Consider the following 13,492-nt stretch of genomic DNA (forward strand, 5'->3'; position numbering starts at 1 on the left):
AAAAAGCTGGGTGTGGTGGCGGGCACCTGTAATCCCAGCTACCCGGGAGGCTGAGGCAGAGAACTGCTTGAACCCAGGAGGCGGAGATTGCAGTGAGCCAAGATCACGCCACTGTACTCCAGCCTGCTGACAGAGTGAGACTCCGTCTCATAATGTTAATTATTTCAAAATCATGAATTGGATGTTGTGTTTTATTTTGTGTTGGGTTTGTGTTCTAATTTTAACTTTAATCATTAAGAACATTTGGATTGGCAACCTTTGAGACATTTAATTGATTCTCCCAATAATTTCTTGAGATGATAGATTTGGGGTTTTTTTTTTCTTAGGAACTTTTATGGATCTGGTGTCTTCATTCCATTAGTTCTTTAGTTAAAGTAAAACCTATTTTATAGTCTTCTGTGTTTTAAAATAGACATGATATCAAGCAGACCCTACACAGCACGAGTAGACTTGCCAAAACCAAGCCTTGACGTGTCACAGGCATGATTTCCTGTCTTCAGCAATAGAGATGATACAGTTCTTTGAATCAACTGGTCTTGTGGGATAAGAAGATCAGTTCAAGCTTTGCAGAGCAGCTCCCTAGCAACTTTGTGATCAATTATGTTCTAAGGAAATGGATTAAAACCAGTTGTCTTAATGGTCCTAGTTAAAAATGAGAGGAGTAGTAGTTAATGGAAAGCTCAATCAAAATTTGCATTGGTCATAAGACTGGACTACGTAAGGACAAGGTTGTAAGTTTTTGATATTGCTAATTATGTAAGTTTTTTTCTTTCAACAGTATGATTCATCCAGCCTTCCAGCCCTGTTATTTAAAGCAAGAACACTTTTGGGAGCCGAAAGCCACCTGCGAAATATCAACCATCAGTTAGAGAAGCTCCTTGACCAGGAATGAGAAGAGCAATCTACTAAAATGTGCCCACAGGAAGACTAGTCTCATGCTGTTACCTTCTGAAACTGTACTTTTATAAATAAATTGTTTTGCAAAGAAGTTACGGCCTACTTGCCAGAATCTAAAATTTGTTACTCAAATTAAATGGCTGTGAACAATGTTAAATAGCATCAGTTTGTCCAATAGTTTTAGAGGCCATAATCATCTTTTCTGGTTGTAATTTAAAAATGTTGACCCCTTAATCAGCCCCAGATATGAGCTGTAATAAACCTGTAAAATTAAGTTGATGTGAACGTAATTTTGATTAGTTAAGGCAATTTCTATTGAATTTAAGTACATCAAAGGCTAAATTTTAATAAAATTGGTTTATAGAAGTAAAAAACAAAAATTGGAAAGCAAAGTGATAAAACTTATCAGGTTGAATGATATATTTATCAAATCTCACAGACATCAGGCAAATTATAGCCTGTTGACAAAAGTGTCCATAGTGAATTAGCTACTCTTGTAATACTTCTATAATTAGCTCATCAGGAATTTCATCCGCTTCATTGTTATAACTGAGAAGACTGTTCTCTGCAGCTTCAGCTAATTCAGCATCTTCAGTAGCTTCTAAAAAATAAGCATCATCAATGCCATTATCCCAGACAGCATCAGCAGATGTACCTGTTGACAGCTTGCTAGGTGATGGTTTATGAGGATTCTGGGTTTCATTGCTCATAGTTTCATCTGCTTCATCTGTTGTCAACTCTTCTTCCTTTATTTCAGTGGTGAAGGGTGAGAGAGTGGGACAGGAAAATATTTACTCAGGATATGTGATTTAACCATATACTCTATGTTGAAGTAAGGTATTAAGTGACAGATACTAAAGTGAATATGCTGAAGGAATGCTGTCTCCGATAGCTCACCATGGGAATGAGTGCACTGATGCAAACATTGGTGCACCGAAGCTCAGACACACTTGAAACTCCAAATTTGAAATCACCTGCAGTGCTGTGACACATACTTTTCAATATTCCCCGATAGAGGAAGAGTGAGAGTAGATTTAATTTTTTAACAAGTGGACAGTCCAGCTGAAGACAAATCAAGATAAATTTGCTACCTTTACAATGGACTTATACCATGCTTTAAATTTTAAAGTATTTAGAAAATTATAAACATGGATTGAAAAAAGATTAAAAACAGTTGCCAAAATATGACTGGATTGTATATTACATAATAGTATTGTATCAATTATTTTACCATAGAATGTCTTCAGTATAGACGTTTAGTTGATCCTCTCAAAAAATTATGTAAAGAATGTCCTTATTCAGTGCCGTGGCACGTGCCTGTAATCCCAGCTACTTGGGAGGCTGAGACAGGACGACTGCTTGAGGCCAGGAGTTTGAGACCAGCCCGGGCAACATGATACCCCCTTCTCATTAAAAAATCTACAGAATGTTTTATTCTTCAGCTATGTGCTTAGGAGATGAAGGGTTTTGATGTCTGCAGTTTGAGTCATCAAAAATAAGAATGCATATGTATATACAGTAGAAGGAGAAAACGAATGTTGCCAAATGTTAACAAATGGCAAATCTCAATGAAAGACAGCAGAGTTCCTTATTCTTGTACATTTCTGTAGGTCAGACCTTTACATTAAATTTAAAATCGGGTCACCAATGAAATAAAATGATCAGTGCAATAGAAAAGCAGGTATAAATAAAACCAACTGGTAATTTAGTTTAAAATATTTTTTGAAAAACCAGATGAAGCACGAGGCAAAATGTTAACTGAAAACCAAGTGATAGCTACATGGGTGTTCATTATATATTTTATTATTTTAAAAAGTTATGTCCAAGTGGTAATACTGTACACCAATGGTACTTTCAACTTGGCATTTTGATGTGTTACTGGATAAGCGGAAAAGCTTAAAATCCACTGCAACCACAAATATCTAAATCACAATCCAGACCAACAAGGATGATACAATCCTCCTCCTCTGGGAGACAGTTTATTTTTTTAAATTTACTTTGCTCTTATTTCAAAACACATTTTAACCTGGTATTTTGCCAGAGAATTTGGCTATCAGTTATTTTATGTCCAGCTCTTGCAGACCAAGAATGGAATTTCCACCATTTCAAACGGATGGAGTTTTTTCGAGAGACATGTTACAACTTGAGTAGATACCAGATTGAATTTTCTAGACTATACACCCAATCACTTGTTCTGCTTGTAGCAGGTAACTTTATTCTAACCATAACACTATAAAGGAAAAGCTGATAGATGTGACCAAAAAAAACAAAACACAAACTAAAACCTAAAAGTAAAAGAAATATGTCAAAAGAGTACTTAAGTTATTGCAAAAAAGTTACAGAAAAATGGATAGAGGACAGGTACACTTCATTATAGAAATACTAATAGGGAATCTGAAAAAAGTTCATTAAAGAAATGCAAATTAAAACAACTGAGGTACTGCATTTTTGCCTATCAGATTAGTAGTGATTCGAGGTAAACAAGCACTGTTGGCAAAGTGTGAGGTAATAGGTGCTCTCAAATTTGTGGAGGTCTAATATCCTATACTTTGCATGGAGAGCAATTTGTACCACTGAAAATATTTGTGATACTTCAAGTAGAAAAAAAAACTGAAATAGTATGTGTGCTATCACAATGAACATACATAAATTCTCGAAGGTACATGCCAAACCATTTGTATAATTTATCTCTGGTCAAATGAGGAAGATTCCTCTTTTGCTTTTTGTGTATTTCCTAATTTTATGTATTTTTTTGTTGTTTTTGAGGCAGTCTCGCTCTGTCTGCCAGGCTGGAGTGTAGTGGCATGATATCAGCTCACTGCAACCTCCGCCTACAGGGTTCAAGGGATTCTCCTGCCTCAGCCTCCTGAGTAGCTGGGATTATAGGCATGGGCCACCACACCTGGCTAATTTTTGTATTTTTAGTAGAGATGGGGTTTCTCCATGTTGGCCAGGCTGGTCTCAAACTCATGATCTCAAGTGATCCGCCTGCCTCGCCCTCTTAAAGTGCTGGGATTACAGGCCTGAGCCACCGTGCCCGACCTAATTTTATGTATTTTCAATTCATTCTACAATGCATGTTAATTATTTGGGTAAATAAAATCTTTAAGAGAAAATGTTGGTTTGACAATCGGGTAATAACCTACCAAAATTAAAACTGAATATGCCCTTTAACACAATTCTACTTCTAGAAATTCATCCTACAGATACAAATGTTCAAAGAAACACAAAGATAGTATTTTGTTCTTTGAAAAGCAAAATATGGGAAACTTCTTAAATGTCTGGGACTGATGAAATTGTACACCTTCTCAAGCAGCAGTGAAAAACAACATGTGTATTAGGTATGTGCTGAAACGGGAAAATCACTACAATATATTCCTACAATACAGTCATAAGTGAAAATAAGGTAGCAAATGGGTTTCAAAGCTATTTGGACACTCGTGGCTCAGGTATACTATTGTACCAATAACTCCCTGGTAAGGAGAAAGACTAAAATCTGTACTTACCTCTTTGAAAAGAAACGGGAGACATACTTCAGCAGGCAATGGGAAACCTGAATCAGAAAGACAGCAAAACTATTACATATGATAGCTATCTAATTTTTACTTTGTGGTAAATGTAAAAAAGTAACTCACAGTCAGATCTGAAGTTTTCTGCTTTACATACAGGGTCATGACATTTTGATACCAAACTTCATTTTCAGATCAACCAGAATCCTTTATGTTAAAAAAAAAAAAAAAAGTATTAATACCAAGACTGGGTAGAAAACAAAATCCAGCTGCATGCTGTTCCAAAAAAAATTCCTAAAACTTACAAAGATGGAGAAAATTAAAAGTGAACAGATAAAATAGATATATACCAACCAAAACAGTGGTTGCCAAAATCACACAAAATGAACTGCAGAGCAAAAAGTAGATACAAAAGTTCCCCCAGGAAGATACAACAATTCTCAACCTGTATTCACCAAATAATACAGCTGCATCTTTGTAGAGCTGGGTTTTGGGGTGTGGTTATAATAAAAAGCACCATTAACATCAGGCCAGGCGCCGTGGCTCACACCTGTAATCCCAGCACTTAGGGAGGCCAAGGTGGGTGGATCACAAGGTCAGGAGTTTGAGACCTGCCTGGCCAACATGGTGAGACCCCATCTCTAATAAAAATACAAAAAAAATTAGCCAGGAGTGGTGGCGGGCACCGGTAATCCCCGCTACTCAGGGGGCTGAGGCAGGAGAATTGCTTGAACCCGGGAGGCGGAGGTTGCAGTGAGCCGAGATCGCGCCACTGCACTCCAGCCTGGGTGACAGAGCAAAGCTCCGTCTCAAAAAAGTACCATTAACATCAACAGAGAACAAGGTATGAGTTAGGGAGGCCGGTGTCTAATCTGATTCCAAGGTTTAAGAGTGCATACATAGGCCTGGTGAGGTGGTTCACACCTGTAATCCCAGCATTTTGGGAGGCTGAGGTGGGAGGATAGCTGGCCAACCTGGGCAACAGAGAGAGACCCCATCTACAAAAAATTTAAAAATTAACCAGCCATGGTGGCACACCTGTAGTCTAAACTACTCGAGAGGCTGAAGCAGGAATATCGCTCAAGCCCAGGAGATGAAAGCTGCAGTGAGCCGTTGCACTCTGTCCTCAAGCCTGGGCCGTGCCACTGCACTCAAGCCTGGGTGACAGGGTGAGACCCTGTCTCAAAAAAATGAAAAAAAGGAGAGTACACATCCCATTAAGTAATCATATTTAAGAATGAAATAGAAGTTTGGTTGTTTGTTTGTTTTAGTTTCTGGATACTGTTATTCAAACTGCCACTAAACTGCTAGGACAGAACACCTACCAAGGTGTTTCACTAAACTGCTAGGACAGAACAACTACCGAGGTGTTTGACGTTCATTACCAGAGCTCGGGTATTCCTTTCGGCCTCAGAGAAAACGTGAAAAAACAAAGACGCCAGGGGAACCATGAACCAAGAAAATCTGGGAACTTCTGGACCAAATGCTAGGCGTTCAGTCCTTCCCTACAGAATGCTCTTTGCAGGACGCTTCTGATTTTAGAACTGCATTTGGTAGGTCAGTCTGGAATGGATGCATTATGAGGCACGCTTTCCGGAACGTCACCCAGCTGTGCAACGGGAGTCTACAATGCAGGTGAGCCATAACCTCGGTGCTTCCCGCTGTGCGCAGGGTTGCTCACCTCTGCCCCGGGTTTCCGCGTGAGTCAGAAAGAGCAGATGCCCTGGGCCTTGCTCTGCCCCATTTGTGCCTTTTCATTCCTTGCATTCTTACATTATTAGTAAAGCTTGATACTGGGCAAGATTTCTGATGTGCGTGGATGTAATTCCATTATCCAATCCTCAACTTCATTAATCAGGGAAATTCCCATGAAAACCACAATATTGTTTTATATTTGCCAGATGAGCAAAACCAATTTTTTAATCCTAACAATACAAAAGTGTTGGTGAGAACATGGAACAGTAGAAAAATCTCAAAACACTGCTGGCGGGACTATAAACTGGCACATCCATTTGGGAAAACAATTTATGATCTAGTAAAATTAAATATGTACATATTCCACGACACAGCAAGTCCACTTTGAGAAAGCCTTGCACGTGTATCCTAGGTGCTATGTACAAGAAGGTTCCCACCTTCATGGTTTATAATAGCAACCCCAATGTCCACTGTGGGAAAATAAACTGTGGCATATTTCTATTTACGTACATGGCATGCGGCACAATAATGACCCGCATAAACAACAGCCGCGCGCTGCAACGTGGGTGAGAATCACAGACACGCTGCCGCAAAGCGAGGGAAAGGATGCAGTTTAAAAACAAGCAAAAGAAAACAGTATACTGTTTATGGCCGGGCGTGGTGGCTCACGCCTGTAATCCCAACACTTTGGGAGGCTGAGGCGGGCGGATCACCTGAGGTCGGGAGTTCGAGACCAGCCTGACCAACATGGAAACCCCGTCTCTACTAAAAATACAAAAAATTAGCTGGGCATAGTGGTGCACGCCTGTAATCCCAGTTACTTGGGAGGCTGAGGCAGGAGAATTGCGTGAACCCGGGAGACAGAGGTTGCAGTGAGCCAAGATCGTGCGATTGTACCCCACCTGGGCAACAAGAGTGAAACTGTCTCAAAAAAAAAAAAAAAAAAAAAAAAAAAAAAAAAAGTATATTTTAGAGATATGAACGTATATGGAAAAATCATGAAAACAAGGAAAAGATGAACACAAATCGGGACACTGGCCACCATCTCTGAGGGCCAGGGAGAGAGGGAAATTGGGGTTGGGCCCACAGGTGCTTCTGAGGTTTGATCAGGTTCTGGTTCTTAAGGTGGGTGGCAGATATGACAGGTGGTCATTTTAGTCTTTAAAATGTGCGTATAAAAGTGTGTTATCAGCTGGGTGTGGTGGCTCACACCTGTAATCCCAGCACTTTGGGAGGCTAGGGCGGGCAGATCACTTGAGGTCAGGAGTTTGAGACCAGCCCGGCCAACATGGTGAAACTCCATCTCTACTAAAATTACAAAAAGTAACTGGGCGTGGTAGCACGCACTTGTAATCCCAGCTACTTGGGAGGCTGAGGCAGGAGAATCACTTGAACCAAGGAAGCGGAGGTTGCAGTGAGCTGAGATCATGCCACTGCACTCCAGCCTAGCGACAGAGCGAGATTCTGTCTCAGAAAATAAAAAAAAAGTGTGTTATCTATACTTTTGTATGTAAGATACATTCTATGGTTAAAAAATAGAATAGATCATGGAGACATAATACAAGGTGTTATGATCACTATGTGATAATGATTTTTTGGTAAGTTAATATGCATACAAAAAAGAACAGAAGATACATCAACTGATAGCTGCAGTTATATCCCGACTGTAGCACTGATCTCCTTCATGTTTTCTATGTTATAGCTTTGTGTATTGAGCCTACAGTTTTTGCAAGCTTTTTTTAAACTGAATTAATCTAAATACATCAAGTATGGCACCGAACCATGCTACCCAATGTCCAGCTTCCCAGCAAGAGCTTCCCGATCCTCTCCCCACGTCCAGCACACAGGCCACATATGCTCGATGATACGGGAGTTGGTTTGACATGAAATAAAAAACAGCAAAATTTCTCACATCATAACTGATAACTACTGGGTATCTATTTATCTCTATTCTAATCACATCCTTTTATGTTTTAAAGTTCTATTTCTGGCTTTACTTCATTCTTTACTTTCCCTCCTCTTCCCATGGGCATTTTATAGAAAATCTCTCAAACAGGGCCTGGCATATATACCAAGCATTCAATAAATACTAGTTCCCTCAATACCACGCTGTGTCTTGAACAAGTTAACACAATCCTAGCTCCAGTTCTTCACGATAACTGAGGAGATTCCTTCTTGCCTAAACCTGCGCACTTTCAACGTAGAGTCCATAATGTGGCAAGGGCCAATGGCAACAGGAAGGAGAGGCACGCTTCCCATCCTCACGGCACCCCGCCCACAGCCTTCTCCCAGCCCTACTCAACCCCACCTTTGTCCTCTCCAGATATACTAAGGGGTTATTATCTTAGCAAATAAAGTACACATAAAACTGATGTGCTAGAAGCGATGCAATAATTACATTGAAATTAAATATTATGCAATGCTAACCATATACAACAAATAGAAACTTAATACAACAGCTGGGCGCAGTGGCTCACTCCTATAATTCCAGCACTTTGGGAGGCTGAGGCGGGTGGATCACAAGGTCAGGAGTTGGAGACCAGCCTGGCCAACACGGTAAAACCCCGTCTCTACTAAAAATACAAAAATTAGCTGGGCGTGGTGGCAGGCGCCTATAATCCCAGCTACTTAGGAGGCTGAGGCAGCAGAATTGCTGGAACTCAGGGAGCGGAAGTTGCAGTGAGCCACAATCATGCCACTGCACTCCAGCCTGGGCAACAGAGCAAGACTTCGTCTTGGAAGAAAAAAAAAGAAATTTAATACAACTAAATTTATTTTTAAAACAAAATAGTTTTCATAGTCACAACTTTATTTAAAAGTTATAAACATCTAAAATATAATATTGGTTAAATACACATCAATCATTAATATTACTTACATTATATTATTACTCTTATGGGCTCTTCCAATGTTTTCACACCACCGATATTTACAAATATCATAAACCATTAATTCTTCTGGGAAAAAGTAGTTCCAACGCCGAATTCCTAAAATGCAAATAATGTTTCTAAAGGTACTGTCACTCTGTCACGTACCAGTTAACAAAGGATGAGATTAACTTTACCTCCTTTAATGCCATCTTTATTCACCAAAGAAAGAACAAAATGATCCACTTCAGGATACGGAGAACACTGACAACCTTCAGTGGCTTCTACTGCAACAGAGAGAACGATTTATAAATTACAATAGCTGAAAGCTGAGAAGTCACATTTTGATTAAATGCTGTTGAGTACAATTATGGGTTTTGCAATCTCTCGGCCTTCCCTCACTTCTTGCAATTTCAGTCAATTCATGTTTGTTATACTACAAGGAAGCAGGTAAAAGTCAAACCTCTCAATTAGGTCAAATGTTAACTAATTTCATAAAAAGCGTTTGAATTAATTTCAACTGCTGTCTTCATTTTGGCAAACAGAAAGGCAGTCCCTCACGTCCAGAACAGGCCTAGCTCCATCAGCCAGGTCTTGGTGTTGCCATGCGCTAGCCTGGCACGCCTACCTCAGCCTGGGCATTGTCCTGTGAACACAGGCACTCACAGAACGTGAACAACAGATAAGGCCCCTGTGGTCATGATAACCACTGGGTAATCATGTCCGAACACAGACAAAACAGGAACATCTTCCAAACCACAAAAATGACCAACACCCCGATCCTAGCTAACATAAGCAACTGCTGGGGTTTTTGTTTGTTCATTTGTTTTTAACAAATTACAGTGTTAATTTCTATTCTGATTTCCCTTCAGTTAAGCTTTACTAAGAAAACCAGTCACAGAATTGTGCCTGTCAACACCCAACTCAGAACAAACCCCAGGGTTCCTGGTATACTGCCCCCAGCCACCCATTCCAAGCGCAAATCCAATCCTCCCGGTCCTTTCCAACCCCTCTTCCCGAGATGCCCCACTTGACTGAGGTTCCCCATGGTGTGTGCCGGCCATTGCTTCCCTGGCAATACACTCAGCTGACCTGCTACAGGTGTGTGCCCTGAGGCCTTTAGCTGGAAGGTACTGACAATCCAATTATATTTTCTAAAAAGCTACTGTAGTAATTTAAAATGACCTATTTTAAGTATCGTTTAATTTTTTTTTTTTCTTGAGATGGAGTCTTGCTCTGTCACCCAGGCTGGAGTGCAGTGGCGCGATCTCGGCTCACTGCAACCTCCGCCTCCCGGGTTCAAGCGATTCTCCTGCCTCAGCCTCCGGAGTGGCTGGGACTACAGGCGCCCACCACCACGCCCGGCTAATTTTTGTACTTTTAGTAGAGATGGGGGTTTCCCTATGTTGGTCAGGCTGGTCTCAAACTCTTGACCTCATGATCCGCCTGCTTTGGCCTCCCAAAGTGCTGGGATTACAGGCGTGAGCCACTGAACCCAGCCAGTATCATTTAATTTTTTTTTTTTTTTTTGAGACGGAGTCTCGCTCTGTTGCCCAGGCTGGAGTACAGTGGCGCAATCTCGACTCACTGCAAGCTCCGCCTCCAGGGTTCACACCATTCTGTCTCAGCCTCCGGAGTAGCTGGGACTACAGGTGCCGCCACCACGCCCGGCTAATTTTTTGTAATTTTAGTAGAGACGGGGTTTTAGCGTGGTCTGGATCTCCTGACCTTGTGATCCGAGTTTGCTTTAAACGAAGTTTATGTTTCACTTACAAAAATGATATATATAATTGGAGAAATATTGGAAAATATATTAATGTGGAAATGTGAGAAGCGGACTCTAAATCAATGTCTATAAATACATATGAAACAGAAGAAAATAAACATAAGAAAATGTTATCCATATTTTAAAGTAAGCTTGTAATCATACTATACACATAATTTTAGAGACTACTTTTCCTTTTAACATCACAAATGGGTGTTTTCCACATTATACAGGCTTCATAAATTTAAATTAAACAGCTAGAGGATTTCATAGTATATAACCAATTCACTTTTGCTGTACATTTAGATTGCTTTCAGTTTTTCATTATTATAAATAACAACAATATACGAACATATGTGTATAAAAATGTTTACTGGAGGGTTTATGTAAGAAATATTTGAAAAAAAAACACTCTATGTTCTTCAATAGAGGAATGGACAAGTTATGACAGAGCTGTACCATGAAAAACTACACAACCATTAAAAGACTGAGGAAGATCTCTCTACATATATTGGAAACATAGGAAAAGCTCTTCTAGGTTAAATAGAAAATGACTGCAGTATTTACCTGACTGATTGTGGACAGAAGGGTGAAAAACAAACTTAAGTTTTCATTTTGTTATGTGTGTATTTTATACAAATAACCTACATTATTTTGTAGTTTTCGAAAACACCATAAAATGAAAATTAGTGAATTATATATATATTATATATATGTTATTTTTTTTTTTTTTTTTTTGAGGAGTCCTCACCCTTGTTGCCCTTGGCTGGGAGTGCAGTGGCACGATCCTCCAGCCACGCAACCTCCACCTCCAGGTTCAAGCGATTCTCTTGCCTCAGTCTCCCGAGTAGCTGGGATTACAGGCACCTGTCACCATGCCTGGGTAATTTTTTTTGTTGTTGAGACAGAGTCCCGCTTTGTTGCCCAGGCTGGAGTGCAGTGGTCGGATCTCAGCTCACTGCAAGCTCCGCCTCCCAGGTTTATGCCATTCTCCCGCCTCAGCCTCCCAAGTAGCTGGGACTACAGGCGCCGCCACCTCGCCCGGCTAGGTTTTTATATTTTTTAGTAGAGACGGGGTTTCACCGTGTTAGCCAGGATGGTCTTGATCTCCTGACCTCGTGATCTGCCCGTCTTGGCCTCCCAAGCCCAGGTAATTTTTATATTTTTACTGATTTCACCATGTTGGCCAGGCTGTTCTCAAACTCCTGAACTCAGGTGATCCACCCACCTCGGCCTCCCAAAGTACTTGGATTAGAGCATGAGCCACCACGCCTGGCGAATACTTCTTAATAAACATCTTTTTCATACTTTTTGCATTTGAGATAGAAACCCTGAAGTAGATGAGTGATTGATTGATTAATTGACTGGCTGAGACAGGGTGTGATTCTGCTGCCCAGGCTGGAGTGCAATGGCACCATTAAGACTCAGTGCAGCTTCAACCTCCTGGCCTCAAGAGATCCTCCTGCCTCAGCCTCCTGAGTGGCTGGGACTACAGGCATGCACCACAACTCCTGGCTAATTTTTAGATTTTTTTGTAGAGATAGGGCTTTGCTAAGTTGCTCAGGATTGTCCCTAACTCCTGGGCTCAAGCGATCCTCCCGCTTCAGTCTCCCAAAGTGCTGGAATTACAGGTGGGAGCCACTGTGCCTGGCAAGAGGTAGTTTTTGCAAGATCAGTGATTATGAATACTTAACATTTAAGATTTTAAAGGCAAAACAGATTCTGTATCCTTACATTTTGATAGGAAAATTTTTTTTTTTAATTACCTGAAGTAGCTGGGTACACTGGCTTGTACCTGTAATCCCAGCATTTTGGGAGGCTGAGGCAGACAGATCATCTGAGCCCAGGAGTTCGAGACCAGTCTGGGCAACATGGTGAAATCTCATCTCTACTAAAATTACAAAAATTAGCTGGGCATGATGGTGCACGCCTGTTGACCTAACTACTCTGGAAGCTGAGGCAGGAGGATGGCTTGAGCCTGGAAGGAGGAGGCTGCAGTGAGCCGAGATTGCACCACTGCACTCCAGCCTGGGTGACAAAGAGATGCTGTCTTAAAAAGAAAACAAACATCAAAAAATTTACCTGAAGTGCCGATACTGTTAAAATATCCAACTCCTTTTTGTTTATTCTGAGATGGGTCACATGTAAGAATTCGTAAAGTATCTGAGAACCTAAAGAAGAAACAGGTAAAAGAAACAAAGCACCATTACACTGGAACTACAAGGCCTGGCTACAGAAAGGAAGCTGAATTCCTAATAGTTCCTCATTAAAATCCTTTGTTCAGCAGATAATTGTTCTAGGACATTTATTCCACATTTGCCCACAAAACCACGAACCCTACACATATAAAAAATATGATTTGTCAATTAAAGAAAATAATTTTTTAAAGAGTAGGTTGGTGATTACTTATAATACTATCCTCAGTTACAGAATGGATCAGGGACTCTAGGACTGCTGAAGCCCTGTCTCCATGGTTTCACATCTCCAGATTCAACCAACTGCAGATCAAAAGTATGTTTTTTAAAAAACAATAAAAATAGGCCAGACGCAGTGGCTCACGCCTATAATCCCAGGACTTTGGGAGGCTGAGATGGGCTGATCACTTGAGGTCAGGAGTTCGAGACCAGCCTAGCCAACATGGTGAAACTCGTCTACTAAAAATACAAAAATCAGACAGGTGTGGTGCCAGACACCTGTAATTCCAGCTACATGGGAGGCTGAGGCAGGAGAACTGCTTGAACCTAGGAGGCAGAGGTTGC

At 40.7% G+C, this 13,492-nt stretch overlaps 2 protein-coding genes across 5 annotated transcripts in view; one reads left to right on the plus strand and one right to left on the minus strand.

Annotated features, from left to right (window-relative positions):
* CENPU (centromere protein U) overlaps window positions 1-1,182 on the plus strand; it is a 42,868-nt gene extending 41,686 nt beyond the window's left edge. For all 4 annotated transcript variants that reach the window (XR_001881577.1, XM_017852644.1, XM_017852646.1 and 1 more), the window contains one exon: window positions 779-1,182. Coding sequence is in view for 3 of the 4 variants with exons in the window: in XM_017852644.1 (XP_017708133.1) it covers window positions 779-892 (114 nt within the window). In the remaining variant the exon portion in view is untranslated. The remainder of the gene's footprint in view (window positions 1-778) is intronic.
* Window positions 1,183-1,225: 43 nt separating this feature from the next.
* The window catches only part of PRIMPOL (primase and DNA directed polymerase), a 42,257-nt gene continuing 29,990 nt past the window's right edge, over window positions 1,226-13,492 (minus strand). Inside the window, 8 exon segments of the mRNA XM_017852648.1 lie at window positions 1,226-1,643; window positions 4,404-4,450; window positions 4,533-4,580; window positions 4,583-4,597; window positions 4,600-4,613; window positions 8,980-9,088; window positions 9,166-9,255; window positions 12,816-12,904. Coding sequence (XP_017708137.1) covers window positions 1,386-1,643; window positions 4,404-4,450; window positions 4,533-4,580; window positions 4,583-4,597; window positions 4,600-4,613; window positions 8,980-9,088; window positions 9,166-9,255; window positions 12,816-12,904 — 670 coding nt within the window. The 3' untranslated portion in view covers window positions 1,226-1,385.

This window comes from Rhinopithecus bieti, unplaced genomic scaffold (genome assembly GCF_001698545.2).
Source record: "Rhinopithecus bieti isolate Rb0 unplaced genomic scaffold, ASM169854v2 scaffold_35307, whole genome shotgun sequence".
Classification (NCBI taxonomy): domain Eukaryota; kingdom Metazoa; phylum Chordata; class Mammalia; order Primates; family Cercopithecidae; genus Rhinopithecus; species Rhinopithecus bieti.